This window comes from Sinocyclocheilus rhinocerous, unplaced genomic scaffold (genome assembly GCF_001515625.1).
Source record: "Sinocyclocheilus rhinocerous isolate Xijiao unplaced genomic scaffold, SAMN03320098_v1.1 scaffold597, whole genome shotgun sequence".
In the NCBI taxonomy this organism is placed as follows: Eukaryota; Metazoa; Chordata; class Actinopteri; order Cypriniformes; family Cyprinidae; genus Sinocyclocheilus; species Sinocyclocheilus rhinocerous.
The window spans coordinates 375,374-393,697 of NW_015649570.1; the positions used below are offsets into that span (position 1 = coordinate 375,374).

An 18,324-nucleotide genomic window follows, 5' to 3' on the forward strand; every position below is an offset into this window, starting at 1 on the left:
CACATTATTAACTGTCTTGATATTTACTTTGAAAGCTGACGCTCGCGATTATGGTAAGGGGCGTTACATTTCCGACGCGTGCTTGTTGTGTTCGGCCAATCACAATGCACTGGTTCAGCTGGCCAGTCAGAGCAGACTGTGCTTGTCGGAAGGAGGGGCTTTGTTGAAAATGACGAGAGGCGGGGCATAGAGGAACTACAATAATGTACAGTATTTGAAAAATAATGTGTTTTTTGAACATTAAAGCATGTCAACATATTCTGTTACACCAAATACACAAAATAATGATCTTTAAAATGGCATCATATGACCCCTTTAAAAATATAATTTAAAATACATTTTAATTAAAAACAAAACTATAAAATAAATGATAGTAATAATAATAATAAATAAACTGTAATACAATAAAATACCAAATGGTATACTTTCAAATGTTTTTGACAAATAAACCTATTATAACTACTAAGAATGTTCTGTCTGTTAACAATATATTTAAATGTTGATATTGTTGCATTTACCATCAGATATGAATTAATGTACTGTATCATGCTAAAGTAACAATATCATCACATACCTGCGTGACTCCACTGTCAAAGCCTTCAATCTTGTGAACAACGTGACTGCCACTGCAGGGAATAGAGGAAATGGACAGCCATTTTCAAATACAATTTCAATAGAAGTAGCTTAAGCCATATGCTCAGAAAGATAATTAGCTAATTAAACCAGAGTACATATCATGCTCTACTTGAATAAAAAAGGTTCATATTTGAGTTGATACTATTGCCTCTGATGTTACAGCACAAATCATAAACCCAACTTTAAAGGATCAATGACGAGCATTTCCCCATCATGCTGAATAATTATTTCACTCGAAGCAACTCATGAAATAACAGAGATTAAAGACATAAACAGTGGTTAAAATATAAAGCTAATGGGATACAGGGAAAAAATTGTTTTGGTTTAGCCACCACTACATAATGTGAAGTAGAGTCCTTTGGTGAAGAATACTGGGCTTATATTGCTGAAACACAAACCTGTACACTTCATCCTCCACAATCTTCCTCCCACACTGCCCATAAGCATTATTACCCATGCTGAAAACTAATGAGAGAAAGAGAGACATGAAGGACTCATACACTAGAGCACTATGATTTGATTTGATTCGAAACCAAAATCTAATGCAGTTTAAGGCATCTAAATGCCTGGACAGGAATTTTCCTTCTGATTCATCTACTGTATATAGAATCTGAGCACCTATAACTAAAACTTTTGAGAAGACCTAACTCCACAGAAAAGTGCTCTCTAATGACAAGAAATCTCAGAAATGTTATATGACAAAGCACAGTGTTTGCTGACCTCCCTCAGAGTCTGTGAGCACCAGCGAGTGAGCACGTCCACATGAGACCTGCAGCACTCGTGTCTCCTGAGGGTTCACCAGCGGAAGAGACACTGGAGACGGTTCCAGGACATAGTCGTAACTCTTATCTGCAAACACAAGACAAAGCAGTTGAATTAGGAATGTGCTTGAGGAAAAGTTTGTTTATTGATAGTTGTAATGGTTCCAGTAGATTTGGTAAAGGTTGGCAGCTCATTCCTTCAAAGAGGAACTGAGTGGATCATCAACATCAGCCACTATCCCATGTTCAATAGGAAGTGCTGAAGAGCACTTTTACATTAGTTACCATCAGAGAAGAAAATGTTTACTGTAACAACCCTACTTCCCTAACAAAAAAGTATCATGTAACTGCAGTTTTTATTTAAGTACCGTGCAAATAATGTAATTATTTCAAACCCCTGGAACTTGTTTGTTAGGGTAGTTTTTACCAAGAGCACATGAGTGCAATGGTATTTTGGGGTTTCTTACGTCGGTCGTGTTGAGTACGTTGAAAGCCCAGCTGGGAGTCTTTATTAAGGCCCATGCCCCACAGTTTGGTCAGATCTCTGCTATTACACGCCAATAAGGTGAAACCATATCCACAGGCTGCTGAGGAAATCTACACAAAACAAACATGACATATAATACCATTCAAAATATCTTTTTTAAATAAGTTAATACTTTTATTCAGCCAGGACACATTAAACTGATCAAGAGTGACAGTAAAAGCATTTATTATGCTACAAAAGGTTTCAAATAATTGCTGTTCTTTTGAACTTTCTATTCTTTGAAGAATTCTACAAAATGTATCACAGTATCCACAAAAATAATAAGCAGCACGACTGTTTTAAACATTGCTAATAATGTTTCTTAAAAATCAAATCAGCATATTAGAATCATTTCTGAATTAATCATGTGACACTAGAACTGCTGAAACTTCAGCTTTGCCATTACAAGAATAAATTACACTTAAATTAGAAAACTGTTATTTTCAATTGTAATATTTCATAATAATGCTGTTTTTGCGGTACTTTTTATCTAAATGTAGTGCTCAAATTGTTTATCACATTCCTCATATTTTTGGTAGAACATCACCTTCTGTTCAGTATCCAGGCGGTAAGGTGTGAGCTGGTACTTCCTGGGCTTTTTTCTGCCACTGTCCGGCACTACAAAGCTTGGGATCCCTAAAGCTCCAGTGTAGCTGAAGCCCCACACAAACACCTTCCCTTGGGGCCTCCTGTGTTGACCAACATATTGGAACACGGGTGTGTCATCTTGCTGCTCCCGCTTTCTTGGGGTGCCAACTGGTCGAGTGGCATACGCACAGAGACCCAGGTGAAAACCATGACGGCCACAGGAGCGAATGCTGACTAAAGCCATCTGAATGCACTCACCTGCATAAAATACAAAATTACAACATAAACTCTGAAATACCTCATACCAAGACTGAATACTAGTATAATTAAGAGGATTATTCAGCACTAACATAATGTACCATGGTATAAGCATGATTTTAGGTGTATTTATTTATTTATGTAGCATTTACCATGGTAGTTCTATGGTAAATGCTACGTACACAGTACTACTTAGGGCAGGGATGGGCAACTTCGGTCCTGGAGGGCCACTGTCCTGCAAAGTTTAGCACACACCCTAATCAAATACACCAGAATAAGCTGATCAATGTCTTCAAGATCACTAGAAAGCTACAGGCAGGTGTGTTTGATTAGGGAGTGAGCTGAACTCTGCAGGACAAGTTGCCCAGCCCTGACTTAGAGGTATCATGGTGCACCTTGTAAATATGATACATGAATATATATGATATATATCAAGTACACTGTATTACTATATGATACCAGAGCATTCTGTATTCTATTTTGTTTGGAGGTGAACTCAATACTCACGCTCAATGATCGAAAAAACCTCTATAATATATTCGACAAACCGTTTCAAATACTTCCAATCACATAATATAATTCACACATTAGCATGTCTGTAACTCTGCAAACTGGCTCGGCGTCTGAAATGAAAAATATACAGTAATATATTGTGAAATACGTCTACTCTGTGTTTTATGCTGCCCTGACATGTTTTCTTCGGAGGCCGCCATGACAGCTCTGACGCATAATGATCTTCTTCTTCTTCTTAATGTTTAACGGCGGTTGGCATCCAGCGTAATTGGTGCCTTACCGCCACCATCTGCTCCGGAGTGTGGATCAGACAACAGGTTCACAGACTAATTCACCCAATTCCCTCCTTCTCCCCCAAGCATACAAATCCACACACTTCATCCTTATTGTATTATATAAAAATAATAATTTTAACCTTCCTCAATACTCCTATAACTCTTCATACTCTATTAAAAACCCCTGTGTAAAAACCGCATGAACACATTTCATTACACCAAATAAACAAAATAATGTTCTTTTTAGCAGCATCATATGACACCTCTAAGAAATCCATAAGAATTCTAGTCTGTGCCCTATGTTGTGTGCTCAATAGCCCATTTAATGTCATGTCCTGAACCTCTATCTCTCTCAATTTATTCCTCATCAACTCTCTCTGAACCTCTTACCTGCTGCACCCCAAGACCACATGCTCCACTGACTCCTCTTCCTGGCAAACCTCACACAATCCAGTATCATGTTTTCCTATTAACTTGAGTGTTTTATTTAATAAACAATGTCCCAATCTTAACCTAGATATGACTGTTGCCTCTCTGTGATTTCCACTTCCAATCACTGAACATTTAACATCCCTCTGGATTTGATATAAATGCCTTCCTTTCCCCTCTCTATCCCACCTCTCTTGCCACATTTAATTTATTGTCTTTCCATATCACACTTTTAACCTCTGCTTTACTGATACTTACTTGCATTTCTATGTTTCCTTTTGTTAACGCCGTTTTAGCTAATTTATCTGCCATTTCATTTCCCCTTATCCCTACATGTCCTGGTACCCATAAAAATTTTATCTGCCTTCCTTGGTTATATATTCTTGTAACTGACTGTAGGACTTCAAACAGTATATCTTGCCGACTTTTTGAATAGAATGACCTTATACTTGCTAAAACTGATGATGAATCTGAACAAACCAAAACGTTATGCTGCCCTGTCTTTTCCACCCATCGTACAGCGATTAATATTGCCAGCATTTCCACTGTATAAACCCCTAACATATTAGATGTTCTTCTATTAATTCCAATTCCTTTACTTGGAACCACCACACTCAATCCTGTTACTTCCGTCTCTGGTTCCTTGGCACCATCTGTATAAACCTGTATGTAATTCATCAACATCAGCCACTATCCCATGTTCAATAGGAAGTGCTGAAGAGCACTTTTACATTAGTTACCATCAGAGAAGAAAATGTTTACTGTAACAACCCTACTTCCCTAACAAAAAAGTATCATGTAACTGCAGTTTTTATTTAAGTACCGTGCAAATAATGTAATTATTTCAAACCCCTGGAACTTGTTTGTTAGGGTAGTTTTTACCAAGAGCACATGAGTGCAATGGTATTTTGGGGTTTCTTACGTCGGTCGTGTTGAGTACGTTGAAAGCCCAGCTGGGAGTCTTTATTAAGGCCCATGCCCCACAGTTTGGTCAGATCTCTGCTATTACACGCCAATAAGGTGAAACCATATCCACAGGCTGCTGAGGAAATCTACACAAAACAAACATGACATATAATACCATTCAAAATATCTTTTTTAAATAAGTTAATACTTTTATTCAGCCAGGACACATTAAACTGATCAAGAGTGACAGTAAAAGCATTTATTATGCTACAAAAGGTTTCAAATAATTGCTGTTCTTTTGAACTTTCTATTCTTTGAAGAATTCTACAAAATGTATCACAGTATCCACAAAAATAATAAGCAGCACGACTGTTTTAAACATTGCTAATAATGTTTCTTAAAAATCAAATCAGCATATTAGAATCATTTCTGAATTAATCATGTGACACTAGAACTGCTGAAACTTCAGCTTTGCCATTACAAGAATAAATTACACTTAAATTAGAAAACTGTTATTTTCAATTGTAATATTTCATAATAATGCTGTTTTTGCGGTACTTTTTATCTAAATGTAGTGCTCAAATTGTTTATCACATTCCTCATATTTTTGGTAGAACATCACCTTCTGTTCAGTATCCAGGCGGTAAGGTGTGAGCTGGTACTTCCTGGGCTTTTTTCTGCCACTGTCCGGCACTACAAAGCTTGGGATCCCTAAAGCTCCAGTGTAGCTGAAGCCCCACACAAACACCTTCCCTTGGGGCCTCCTGTGTTGACCAACATATTGGAACACGGGTGTGTCATCTTGCTGCTCCCGCTTTCTTGGGGTGCCAACTGGTCGAGTGGCATACGCACAGAGACCCAGGTGAAAACCATGACGGCCACAGGAGCGAATGCTGACTAAAGCCATCTGAATGCACTCACCTGCATAAAATACAAAATTACAACATAAACTCTGAAATACCTCATACCAAGACTGAATACTAGTATAATTAAGAGGATTATTCAGCACTAACATAATGTACCATGGTATAAGCATGATTTTAGGTGTATTTATTTATTTATGTAGCATTTACCATGGTAGTTCTATGGTAAATGCTACGTACACAGTACTACTTAGGGCAGGGATGGGCAACTTCGGTCCTGGAGGGCCACTGTCCTGCAAAGTTTAGCACACACCCTAATCAAATACACCAGAATAAGCTGATCAATGTCTTCAAGATCACTAGAAAGCTACAGGCAGGTGTGTTTGATTAGGGAGTGAGCTGAACTCTGCAGGACAAGTTGCCCAGCCCTGACTTAGAGGTATCATGGTGCACCTTGTAAATATGATACATGAATATATATGATATATATCAAGTACACTGTATTACTATATGATACCAGAGCATTCTGTATTCTATTTTGTTTGGAGGTGAACTCAATACTCACGCTCAATGATCGAAAAAACCTCTATAATATATTCGACAAACCGTTTCAAATACTTCCAATCACATAATATAATTCACACATTAGCATGTCTGTAACTCTGCAAACTGGCTCGGCGTCTGAAATGAAAAATATACAGTAATATATTGTGAAATACGTCTACTCTGTGTTTTATGCTGCCCTGACATGTTTTCTTCGGAGGCCGCCATGACAGCTCTGACGCATAATGATCTTCTTCTTCTTCTTAATGTTTAACGGCGGTTGGCATCCAGCGTAATTGGTGCATTACCGCCACCATCTGCTCCGGAGTGTGGATCAGACAACAGGTTCACAGACTAATTCACCCAATTCCCTCCTTCTCCCCCAAGCATACAAATCCACACACTTCATCCTTATTGTATTATATAAAAATAATAATTTTAACCTTCCTCAATACTCCTATAACTCTTCATACTCTATTAAAAACCCCTGTGTAAAAACCGCATGAACACATTTCATTACACCAAATAAACAAAATAATGTTCTTTTTAGCAGCATCATATGACACCTCTAAGAAATCCATAAGAATTCTAGTCTGTGCCCTATGTTGTGTGCTCAATAGCCCATTTAATGTCATGTCCTGAACCTCTATCTCTCTCAATTTATTCCTCATCAACTCTCTCTGAACCTCTTACCTGCTGCACCCCAAGACCACATGCTCCACTGACTCCTCTTCCTGGCAAACCTCACACACCCTACATGTCGTGGTACCCATGAAAATTGTATCTGCCTTCCTTGGTTATATATTCTTGTAACTGACTGTAGGACTTCATACAATATATCTTGCCGACATTTTGAATATAATGACCTTATACTTGCTAAAACTGATGATGAATCTGAACAAACCAAAACTTTATGCTGCCCTGTCTTTTCCACCCATCGTACAGCGATTAATATTGCCAGCATTTCCACTGTATAAACCCCTAACATATTAGATGTTCTTCTATTAATTCCAATTCCTTTACTTGGAACCACCACACTCAATCCTGTTACTTCCGTCTCTGGTTCCTTGGCACCATCTGTATAAACCTGTATGTAATCATTATACTTTTCCGCTATCCGACTGTTGAAGACCATTTTTTTATTTTTCCTTTGCCCTCCTTTTTTCCTCGAACACAAACCAATCTACCTCAGGCCAAACTAACTTCCAGGGAGCCGTCTCTGGTAAACTACTGTGCAATTTATCCTCAAATTAAAAACTCCTAATTCTTTAGCTGTGTCATTTCCAATCCTACCAAAGTTCTCATTTAGCCTTTTCCCATATTCCCAGCTCTCCTGTAACATTGCCTTAGTAGGATGTGAATTATTATGCCCTTGTAAACCTGCCCAATAATTTACCATCAACTGCTTCCTTCTTAATTCTAAAGGACATTCTCCTATTTCTACCTGTAATGCTGACACTGGGGTAGTTTTAAAAGCTCCACAACACAGCCTCAAGGCCTGTGCCTGGATTACATCAAGCTTTTTTAACAGAGATTGAGCTGCAGAACCAAAAACCACACACCCATAATCTAACACCGATCGAATTAGAGACACATATATTCTCTTCATTGATAATCTACTTGCACCCCATTCTTTTCCCCTCAAACATCTCATTACATTTATTACGCTTTTGCACTTTTTGAAGTTCGGATCATTTTACTGACTCAGATCTTTGAATCTCGTTCAGCTAAATGAACGAATCCTTTTTCAAGTTATTTTGTTAATTTCGTTCATATCAGCAGACGAACGACTCGGGAGGTGAACTAATCATTTCTGTTTCCTGTACAGAACCTATAGGATGTTGCGCATGCGCGGTCAACGCGAAATGAACGAATCCCTCGCTGAGACAACTCGTAGTTCCCGAGTCATATTAAAGATTCGTTCAAAATGAACGAATCGTTCAACAACGACACATCACTATGTAATGGTCGAAATAACCGGTAGGGGACGTACGTGTCCCGTGTTTCAATTATATTCGAGCAACTTCTGTTTTTCGTTATTTTCTTCCCTGAACACAAAGAAAAGTTTAGCAAAAGTACATTGCCACTACCGCATTTTTTGGACTTTACCACTACATTCTTTGAAATATCTGTAAGAGTATTCAATAAGTATGAACACTTACAGAAAGTGCCAAAAGATCCATGGCACTGCCGAGGGTTTTTGGACAGAAACTTTGGTAGTACATTGGAAGTACCATGGTATGTGGTAAATTAATATGGCATTCTGATGCCATGGTACTGCCACAGTACTTTTTATAGGTAGTTTTAGCATATGAATATGTTAATCATGTACTGATATTCCCATCTGACCATCTCACAGCACCAAGGGAATTTCTTCTCGACACCATGCATTGGATTTGCAAACTATTGTTTATTTACTTATTTGTCACTGTTTACAAAAACATCAAAAATAGAGACAAACACTAAGTCATAAAAATGCGTACTGGAGTATAGCTAGTTGGCTTGTAGACATAAACGTTACACTTATAAAATGTCTAACACACATAGCTTATAGCAGGTTCTGGCCTAAGCAGGAATGAACAGAGAATTTGTTTAAACAAGTATCTGAATGCCTGTGACCATTTTTAACAGATTCAAGTCGAGATTTAACACATCGCTTCATAACTGAATCACTTCAGTTGGCCTCATGTATGCTGACTCTCTTGCATGTGTTCTCAGTGCAGCGCTCCAGAATGAGCTGAGGACTGGGCCGCGGAGGAATGACTGGAATACTTTCATCCAGATCTTCTGCTTGAGGAGAGCCTGATTTTGCGATGTTCTCTACATGAACAGAAACAGAATACATTTTAAGCAAAAAGAAAATATATATCCTGGTCTGTAAAACTAATCTTTTCAAAAACCTTTGTCAACCAGAGCTACATATTTGGCAGGCAATGCATTAATGCTACAACCACATAAAGAAGCATAAAGCAAACAGTTACTATGTGAGGAAATTATACAAAATTATGTAAATATGAAAATATAGTATTACTGTAAATCCTGTACACATCTATATTACTGTATTTGATATTATTGCTTTGATAGATAGATAGACAGAGAGATAGATAGACAGTATCGAACAAGAAAACATATTTGCATAAATATATAATAAAATTTTTTATGATTTATTAATTTATTTTAATTCAAATCTATGCTATATCCCACTATAAGGCACTAGACATGTTTCTTTATGGAGAATGCACACCTCTGTTTGTCTTCCTCTCCTGCAGTGGAGATCGTGTCCCATTCCTGGATTGGGAGTTCAGTCTTCCTCGCTGCTGTAAGAACCTTCGACTCTGTCTTCGATAGGTGTCCTGACTGATTCGCTGACGTCCCTTAGGATGGATGCTCTGGGCATTGCGTATGGTAGACCTGTTGGCCAAAATAAATTTTGTAAATTATGATCAACCAAAGTGTTCCGTTATTGTTAGCTCGTGAACAAAGGCCTCCTGTAGCGAATCGATGCGTTTTTGTAAGAAAAATATCCATATTCAAAACGTAATAATCACTTTAATCTAGCTTGTGCTCACTGTTGTAAACAGAAGCAGTTCCGGGAGGATGATGTATGAGGTCGGCTTTGCCCATGCGCAGCGGAGAGATCAAAACAAACCAACGGTCACTAATTAGAAGTACAAAACGAGGATTTGTAAAGAAGAATGTTAGAGGATTTCGATATAAGCCAAGAGGAGACTTGTTTTCCTTTGCTAAAGTAAGGAAACTTTGCTTCTTTTGATCCTGTAAACAAACGTTGGTTTTCACGAGACTCACCGGCGCATGCGCAACGCTGACCTCATATGTCATTCCCCCGGAGCTGCTTCTGTGTACAACTGCTGGCGCAAGCTAGATTAAAGTGATTATTACGTTTTGAATATGGATATTTTCTTACAAAAACGCATCGATTCGCTACAGGAGGCCTTTGTTCACCCCCCGGAGCCGTGTGAGACGCTTTTTATTATGGATGGGTTAATTTATTTAAGAAGTTATTTATTTAACTTCTTTTAGACTGATGCATGCAACACCCGCTGAGTGGCATTAACAGCTTGAAAGATCAAAGACCATTTTTAATATAACTCCGACTGGATTCGTCTGAAAGAAGAAAGTCATATACACCTAGGATGTCTCTGGGGTGAGTAAAACACAGGCTAATTTTAATTTTGGGTGAACTAACCCTTTAAATCTAGCGGTTCTTTTGTGTTTGTGTCGCAAGTTCAGTGACGCAGGTAGTGACGATTCTCTCCGGCCAATCAGTGATCAGAGGAGTTTACACGTCACGTTTTGGTAACGGTACGGTTCACTTGGAACCTCAACCGAGGTGGTACTAAAAAAAGTACCAGGTACCAGGTACTGTACCCAGTGGAAACCCCCCCCAAAAGTCAACCGTACTGAACCGTACCGTGCCGTACCATGCAGTGGAAAAGCGCCATATGTGTTGCGTTTCATAGACATATTGCTCTACCTTCTGGGTGGTGGTGTTGCTCTTCTGACCACCTCCTTCTCCGCATCCACCTCTTTCCTCTCTCCCGTCCTGCACAGGAACAAGGATGGGTAGAAGCCCGTATCTTCTCCTTTCCTGTATAAGACATTTGGGAGTCTGATTCAATTATGACTCATCAAATGACTGCAAGCATTTCGATTGTTTCAAAACACCATCAGGTTAAATTTAGAGAGGATGACTCATACCTGACCACCCACCACCCATCAAGAAGTTTATGGATGACCTCGATCATCTCTCCTGCCTCGAGAGTCAACTCATCCTCTTCGACAGCTTTATACCCTTTAGTGGTTTTGTAGAGCTCTCCTGGTGTGGGTAAATATCATCAGTACAATCCAAACAGCATAAATTAATAACTCCCAAAATAGGGTTTTGCATCTCATATCAGTGGCAGTATGGCAATACACACTAACCTGTGTAATTAGGCTCTGGTTCCTCTGATTCATCTGCTCCATCCAGAGGCTCTAAGTATGAAGCTGGCACCCAGCCTCTCCTGGACTCATACTGACAAAACCACCAGCCTGTAAACATCAGATCACATCATGCATCAGATCTGCTTTACCCCTTACTGATATTGGAAAATGTGGAAAGAGAGCTAAGTGAGTATGAATAGGTGCTTTTGAGTGGTTATGCAATGCAAGATTGTTCTTGTAATTTAACACATATGTGACACTGGACCACAAAACCAGTCTTAAGTTGCACGGGTTTTAGCAATAGCCAAAAATACATTGTATGGGTCAAAATTATCGATTTTTCTTATATGCCAAAAATCATTACGATCATGTTCCATGAAGATATTTTGTAAATTTCCTACCATAAATATATAAAAACTTCAGTTTTGATTAGTAATATACATTGCTAAGAACTTCATTTGGACAACATTAAAGGCGATTTTCTAAATAGTTGTATCTCAGCCAAATATTGTCCTATCCTAACAAACCATACGTCAATGGAAAGCTTATTTATTCAGCTTTCGTGTGCTGTATAAATTGACCCTTAAGACTGGTTTTGTGGTCCAAGGTCACATATTATATACATTATACACTAATGTTTACAATTTTGGGGTTGGTATTAGATTTTTTTAATGTTTTTGAAAGGAGTCTCTTATGCTCACCAAGACTGCATTTATTGAATCAAAAAATGCAGTAAAAAAAAAAGTAATATTATGAAATATTATTATAATTTAAAATAACTGTTTTCTATTTTATTATATAAAAGTGTTATTTATTCTTGTGATGGCAAAGCTAAAAACATTTTTTTTATCATAATCAATGTTGAAAACAGTTGCGCTGCTTAATAATCGTATTTGATGAATAGAAAGTTTAAAAACAGAATTTAATTTAAATATTTTGTAGCAAACATTTTGTATAAATGTTTTTACTGTCACTTTTGATCAAATTATTCTTGTTCTTGCTGATTAAAAGTAAATAAGTATAAATTTCTTTATATATAGTAATGTATATAGTAATTATATTATAATTATAATATAATTAATATTGTAATTATAATATACAATTGAATTTTCATTGTATTTAATAAAAAATATAATATTATTTTGCATTAAAATAATAAGTAATAAATTAAATACATTTTTAATACAGCTACATTTCACTTCCTGCTCACCATTTGGGCTTTTTTCCACAATGTCCACCATGTCTCCCATCTTTAGAGAGAGCTCATACTTTGAGCTCTTGCTGTAGTCTGCAATCACTCTGTAGCTTTCAAGCATGATGGGCCCTGTGATTTCTGCACAAAGAACAACAGCTATCAAATCCTGTCGGGAAATGGCATAAGGCATTTGCAGATAAATTATATCAAAAGGAGAATTTGATCTTACCTGATGTGGTGTTGCTCCGTGCTCTGTTTGTGGACATAATGAAGGTCTCGTTTCTTTTGTATCTATAGAAAGACAAAAGTAAAAATAATGTTTGTTTGTTTTTTTTGTAAATACTGTATTCTGTAGCAAAAAGCACAGTTGCAGTTTTTTTATTATTATTTTATTCTTTTTTGGCCTTGTTAATTTATAGTAGGGACATGATCAGTGAACATCATGAGCAGGATTTGAACATGTATTGTCATAACCATTATGGCTTAAAGCATCAGAGCATGTCCATAACCACAAAGCCACAGCTCCAGCTAACTTTAGCCAGACAGACTTACGGGTGCGGTGCTGGTGGAGTTTCATCTTCAGGCCGCATTTTGAAGAAGTCACATACAAGCTGACAGCGGGAGATCTTCGGAGGCAAGTTGAGAAGGGAACGAAAGTATTCAGCAAGAGTCACCTGCCTCGTCTCTGTTGTTTTCTGGTTGTCGAGCCATTTGGGAGCTGAGAGAGATTTAATTACAGATTGTGAGATGGAACGTTACACTTTTATTGTCTTAATGTAGTATTGTCGTGTTGCACAAACTATTTTGACTTTATGATTCCAATATCTTTTTTGCCTGCTATAACGGAGTACATTTGAATGGCTGTATATGACATATTTCGAAATTCTTGACAGTTAACTTTTATTATATATTTTTGTATATTATATAAACTACCACTACACAACACTACACACTGAGTTGTGTCACAAGTGTGAGAAATCCTTCTCTCTACTTGTAGACAACTCTGTGGTATGGTCATGTTGCACAAACTCTTTTGACCTCATGGTTACAATATCTCTCTAACTTGCATGCCACACTGGAAAGTCCAAAGAAAATGCAGCTTATCAACATCAGTCACAATATCCCCCATAAAAAACAAATCATTTGCAGAACTGAAACTCAAACTCAAAAAACCCAGAACAAAAAGGCATGACATGCAAATAGAATTGTTTTAACATTGTGTTAACCACCTTTCATGACTTCTAAATTAATAAACGGACATATCTGATATGCTTGACGTTAAGCAGATGTTTCCTCTTCTCATAGGACTGTTGAGAACCAAAACCTATTTCTGTATTGTCTGAAAAATGAAACTTTCACGTTATGTTGTTGCCTCATTTATTGCTTGCCATAAGTCTGTAGATGCTGTTAACTTAGTAAATCCTTTATGATATGTTGTTTTGTTCTTTCTGAAAGTGGATCAAGTGATCTGAAGATCTGTGTTTTAATCACACAAGAATTTACCTGGTAATGTGGGAATGATTCTGTCATTTCCGTCAATGTCTCCTGCCTCAATTGGGAACATTTCCTTCAAAGCTTTCTGTAAAAAAAAACATATATAAACTTATATATATAAAAGCTATTTCATTTATGTTGCAGTTTGATTATAGGCTATGTTACAGAAAATAATTGTATACAAATATGACAGCGTGATTAGAAATACAGGAAATGCTTGCAGTGATGAAAATGAAATCGGGTAGGGAAAGGGAAATGTAACACTCTACTATACTTTCAATTGTAGAGAACTGACAACGAGACTTACGTGAAATGTATGGATTTCTGGATAGCGTCTGTACACCAGCTTTTCAGATTGATCATTCCATTTAACCAGGAGCATGTAAACCTTAGTATATGAAAAAGAAACGATTTTATTCTGTTCTATAGCTAAAACATTCTTCAAGCATTCAAAAAACTTTACTTTGTTTTTAATTTGTATAGTGTCTATACTTATCTTGATATTTCACCATTTTTGGAGTAGCATACTTACATAGTGCTGGCTGGGAAAGAATCTTTTCTCAAAGCCTAACATTTCCACGTGTCGCACGTAAGATTCAGCCATCCTGCACGACAGAGGTCTGACCACGAGCTGAAGGGATGTAAGAGAGCGTGCTTTGCTCTTATGATCACCTGTGGTTTATGGAGTTATTATAGACTATGACAGTGGGAGGGGCATCCGCTCGAGCACTTCCTATTCCAATCCTGGCCATCACAACCTGATGATGAAATACAGATAGGAAACTCCAGAATTAGTTATGTGTTTAACATTTTACTGTAAGTGTATTTTACTTTATTTCTGTGTGATGATTAGCATATTTTGGCTGATAAAGAATATATTTACACTACACGCTTTTTTGCACAATAGTACAAATTTTAATTAATAAATATGATGGAAAATAGTAAATTCATTTAATCAATCACCCAATCAAAGTAAACTAAGAAAAAACACTAGACAGATAATAAGTAAAGACCACCAAGCCCAGCCTTAGAACACCTATAAAACAATTTAGGAGCTACCTTTAAATGCAGGAAGACAAATATACAAGCGCTTTGCAGGTACACAGTACAGCATAGAAGAAAACCTAACTATTATAGAATTGTTTAAGGAAGGGGCCCCATATATTAACTGTACATATTTTTATGATTTTTAATCCTATTTAAGTAACTGTACTGGTCTTTCTAGACAGATGCTATAGGGAAAAAGTGGAAAATCAATTACAAAAAATCAACTGAACAATAAAAGTAATAGATACAGTTAGTTTTGGGTAGTTCACCCAAAAAATGGAAATTCTGTCATCATTTACTCACCCTAAAGATGTTCCAAACCTGTATGGATTTCTTTCTTCTGTCGAACATAAAAGACAATATTCTGAAGAATGTCTGCAACCAAACAGTTGCTGGAAGCCAATGACTTCCATAGCATAAAAAATAAATACTGTGGAAGTCAATGGGGACTAGAAACTGTTTGGTTACGCACAATCATCAAAATATCTTATTTTATGCTCAGCAGAAGAAAGAAACTTTGGAACAAATTGAAGGTGAGTAAATAATGTAAAGTAAATCATTTTTGGGTGAACTATCCCTTTTAAATGATTGTGTTAAAGACAGATCTATAAACTATATATTTCAACATATCTAAATATTTATATATATATATACACACACTTTATAGAGAGCTGGCATAACCTCTTCAAATATGTCATTGTTTTGTTATTCATAGTTTAGGTCATTGTTGGCTTACAGTTAATGCAGGCATTCTCTATGAGCAGTTCCTCACGTTCACATCTTTGTCTTTGGAGGTCCTTGTTTACTAAAAAAGAGAAGGAAGCAAATGTAAAAACAAACTCTTTTTCAAGTGGTCAATGCCTTTTATGGCTTATTCCTCTTTTTGATCATTAAAAATGGCTTTGTAGTTAGATATCATTGAATATTGCTAGTTGGAAACATGACTCTTATGTTGAAACACCACACTACTTCCTAAGTCATTTTATAAAAGCTTCATAATCATTTTCACATTTATTTTCCTATAGTGAGAGAGTTTCTCAAGCTAGAAGATTTGTGATGACATATGTAACCACAAACCACAAAATGCAAAAAAAGCTGCAGTTTTCAAAGATATTCAAATATTATAATAGAAATAAAAAAATCAAATTGGTCTATACATTTAACATTACTCTAATATGAGCTAGAAAGGAAACCTTTAATACAAAGTCAGTGTTTTTGATTTTTTTGATTCAGTACAGAATCTATATATAGAATCTATATATTCTATTCATTTGTTTCCTCACATTCATAGAGGTCTTTATACATAAAATTATATTGCTGCATTTATATTTTTGAAAGAGGGTCCCTCATAAGGGGATAATTTGTGGGTCATTAGCATCAAACAGTTTAAAAACACCTAAATTAAATGACATCAATTTGTCACTGTAGTTAATATTTTAAAATATTATGAATTAACGTATTGTAACTACAAACCATTTATTTGTTTCTAAATATGCAGTAATTTTTAGTAATGTTGAGCTTTTGAGGTATGATACAAGGCAAATTTATTTAAAAATAAAAAAATAAAAACAAAAATACTGCTATTCATGAACACCTTAATGAAGATTCCTTGTGAATCATGCTAAAGATATAGAGACATTTTTCAAAAGGCATGTAAACCTTAGTTTACGGTTGCGGTTTTACCACATAAAATTATTTAAAAAAGTAAACATCTGGCTCTGAGTCATTTTTGAAGTCCCATCAAATGTGGAAGAAGTGAAGAAATTTGTGAAAGACTCGTGGTCTGCTTGACTCCATGGCTTTTTCACCCACATTTGACATTCTCTCATACATAAACACACGCACACCTCTTTTGCTTTTTTGATTTATGTCTGGACTGTTTGTCTTCTAAATTCTGTAGCAAATATCTCACTGCCGCAGTCTTTCCCAGACCAGACACTGTAACTAGATAGTGCTTGCATTGCTACTTTTGACTGATTACTATGAAGAATGACTAATAACCTCTAAGAACAGCTTTAATTGAGGACTATTGTGCTTTAATGACAAAAATAAAAAAAGAATGTCTGTTATCTCATTTCCTCAAAGGACACTTTCTGAATGGCCAAATCACAGTTTATATTTTACTCACCGAATTGCAAAAGGTGTGAATCGTGCGAGTAAAAAACACTTTTACTTTTTTTTTACTCAAAAGACAGTGACTAAAAACACTTAATGAGTTCAGTCAATAGGTCACGAGGACAAGTTGAAACAAGATTTCCTGATCCATTAAACGACAACACCATTTGATCTAAAGGTATAAAACCAACTGTAAAAATCTCTAAATAGTATTCCCATAATATTATTATGCGCCTGTCACAACATGAGGGACAGGGAGTGATCCAGCTCCAGTCTGTCTCCTGCACACTCTATCAACGCTCTTTTGTATTTTACTGTATTATTGTTTATTGTATTACTCTTGTTTACTTCTACTTGTGAACCTGTAATATTTTCATACTTCAATTACTGTTTTTGTTCTTTTCTTCATATTATTTGGCACTACTCCATTCTTGCACAGTTTTGTATGCAGCAATGCTGCATTGCTTTGGCAATAGGAATGTACAAATATTTGTCATGCCAATAAAGCACCTAAACTGTGCAACTGTGTGTGTGTGTGTGTGTGTGTGTGAGAGAGAGAGAGAGAGAGAGAGAGAGAGAGAGAGACCCATGACTGATAGGATACCAGTTACAATTCAAAAGTTAAAGTTAAATTATGGACATATTACGAATTAAATTATTTACCTGTTGAGAGTGTGTTGATGGTCTGTGTAGTCACAAATAATCATTTCAGCATAATCGGGTTCTTCGGGACGATATGGTTGTGTTACAACGTGTAAAGAACCTTTAAAGAGTGTAGAACGTAGAAAGAAAGAAAAAACGTATATTTAGGACCAGTGGCGTAACTTAGTAATGACGGGCCCCAGTGCAGGCTATTATGACGGGCCCCCTGGTGCACGGTTATGAAGCACATACAAAAACACACAGCGCTCGTGTCTAGAAGGGAACCCATATAAGCAAATTTGTGCCTAACCTACTTAATTTAGACCAACTAAAATCAGTATTTTAGGACGTTTAAAACATTACTCTCAATTTATCTGATAATAACACTGTAATTTGATCAGAAAAAAAGTCAAAATTAGGTTTATATTCCAACCATTTCTACTTAGAAATAAAGAATCTTTCTCCAATAATTAAGAAAAGTAAAGGTTGACATCTTTGTCTCTGTACTGAAAACTATAAAATGCAGGGTATGTTTAGCGAAAGCATTCTTTTATCTACGGCTCTTCGTTGCCCTCCAGCGGACTCCACT

General features: G+C 36.5%; 2 protein-coding genes across 4 annotated transcripts in view; both read right to left on the reverse strand.

Annotated features, from left to right (window-relative positions):
- Nucleotides 1–6,532, reverse strand: part of rcc1l (RCC1 like) — a 12,464-nt gene extending 5,932 nt beyond the window's left edge. Inside the window, exons 1-6 of one of the 3 annotated variants that reach the window (XM_016515561.1) lie at nucleotides 6,321–6,532; nucleotides 5,515–5,813; nucleotides 4,909–5,038; nucleotides 1,357–1,485; nucleotides 1,035–1,101; nucleotides 575–626 (exon numbers count right to left, since the gene is read on the reverse strand). In XM_016515561.1, the coding sequence (XP_016371047.1) occupies nucleotides 575–626; nucleotides 1,035–1,101; nucleotides 1,357–1,485; nucleotides 4,909–5,038; nucleotides 5,515–5,799 (663 nt within the window). In that variant the 5' untranslated portion in view covers nucleotides 5,800–5,813; nucleotides 6,321–6,532. Of the gene's footprint in view, nucleotides 1–574; nucleotides 627–1,034; nucleotides 1,102–1,356; nucleotides 1,486–1,864; nucleotides 1,995–2,470; nucleotides 2,770–2,861; nucleotides 2,880–3,276; nucleotides 3,489–4,908; nucleotides 5,039–5,514; nucleotides 5,814–6,320 lie in introns of those variants that run through there. The other 2 variants (XM_016515560.1, XM_016515562.1) reach the window with 2 other exon arrangements.
- Nucleotides 6,533–8,699: 2,167 nt separating this feature from the next.
- Nucleotides 8,700–14,599, reverse strand: LOC107710714 (neutrophil cytosolic factor 1-like). The gene is made up of 11 exons (XM_016515548.1): nucleotides 14,464–14,599; nucleotides 14,239–14,319; nucleotides 13,941–14,016; nucleotides 12,990–13,155; nucleotides 12,667–12,728; nucleotides 12,453–12,575; nucleotides 11,243–11,350; nucleotides 11,018–11,135; nucleotides 10,794–10,907; nucleotides 9,543–9,709; nucleotides 8,700–9,118 (listed from the first exon to the last, which is right to left on the reverse strand). The coding sequence occupies exons 1-11, from the start codon at nucleotides 14,533–14,535 to the stop codon at nucleotides 8,973–8,975; spliced, it is 1,233 nt and encodes a 410-aa protein (XP_016371034.1). The 5' UTR covers nucleotides 14,536–14,599; the 3' UTR covers nucleotides 8,700–8,972.
- Between the last annotated feature and the right edge of the window lie 3,725 nt (nucleotides 14,600–18,324).

Coding starts and splice junctions, on each gene's coding strand:
- LOC107710714 (XM_016515548.1), bottom strand. CDS start 14,535: ATGGCTGAATCTTACGTGCGACACGTGGAAATGTTAGGCTTTGAGAAA. Junction 12,729..12,989: donor ACTCCACCAGCACCGCACCC/GTAAGTCTGTCT, acceptor GTCTTTCTATAG/ATACAAAAGAAACGAGACCT. Junction 9,119..9,542: donor GGAGAGGAAGACAAACAGAG/GTGTGCATTCTC, acceptor CTGTTCATGTAG/AGAACATCGCAAAATCAGGC.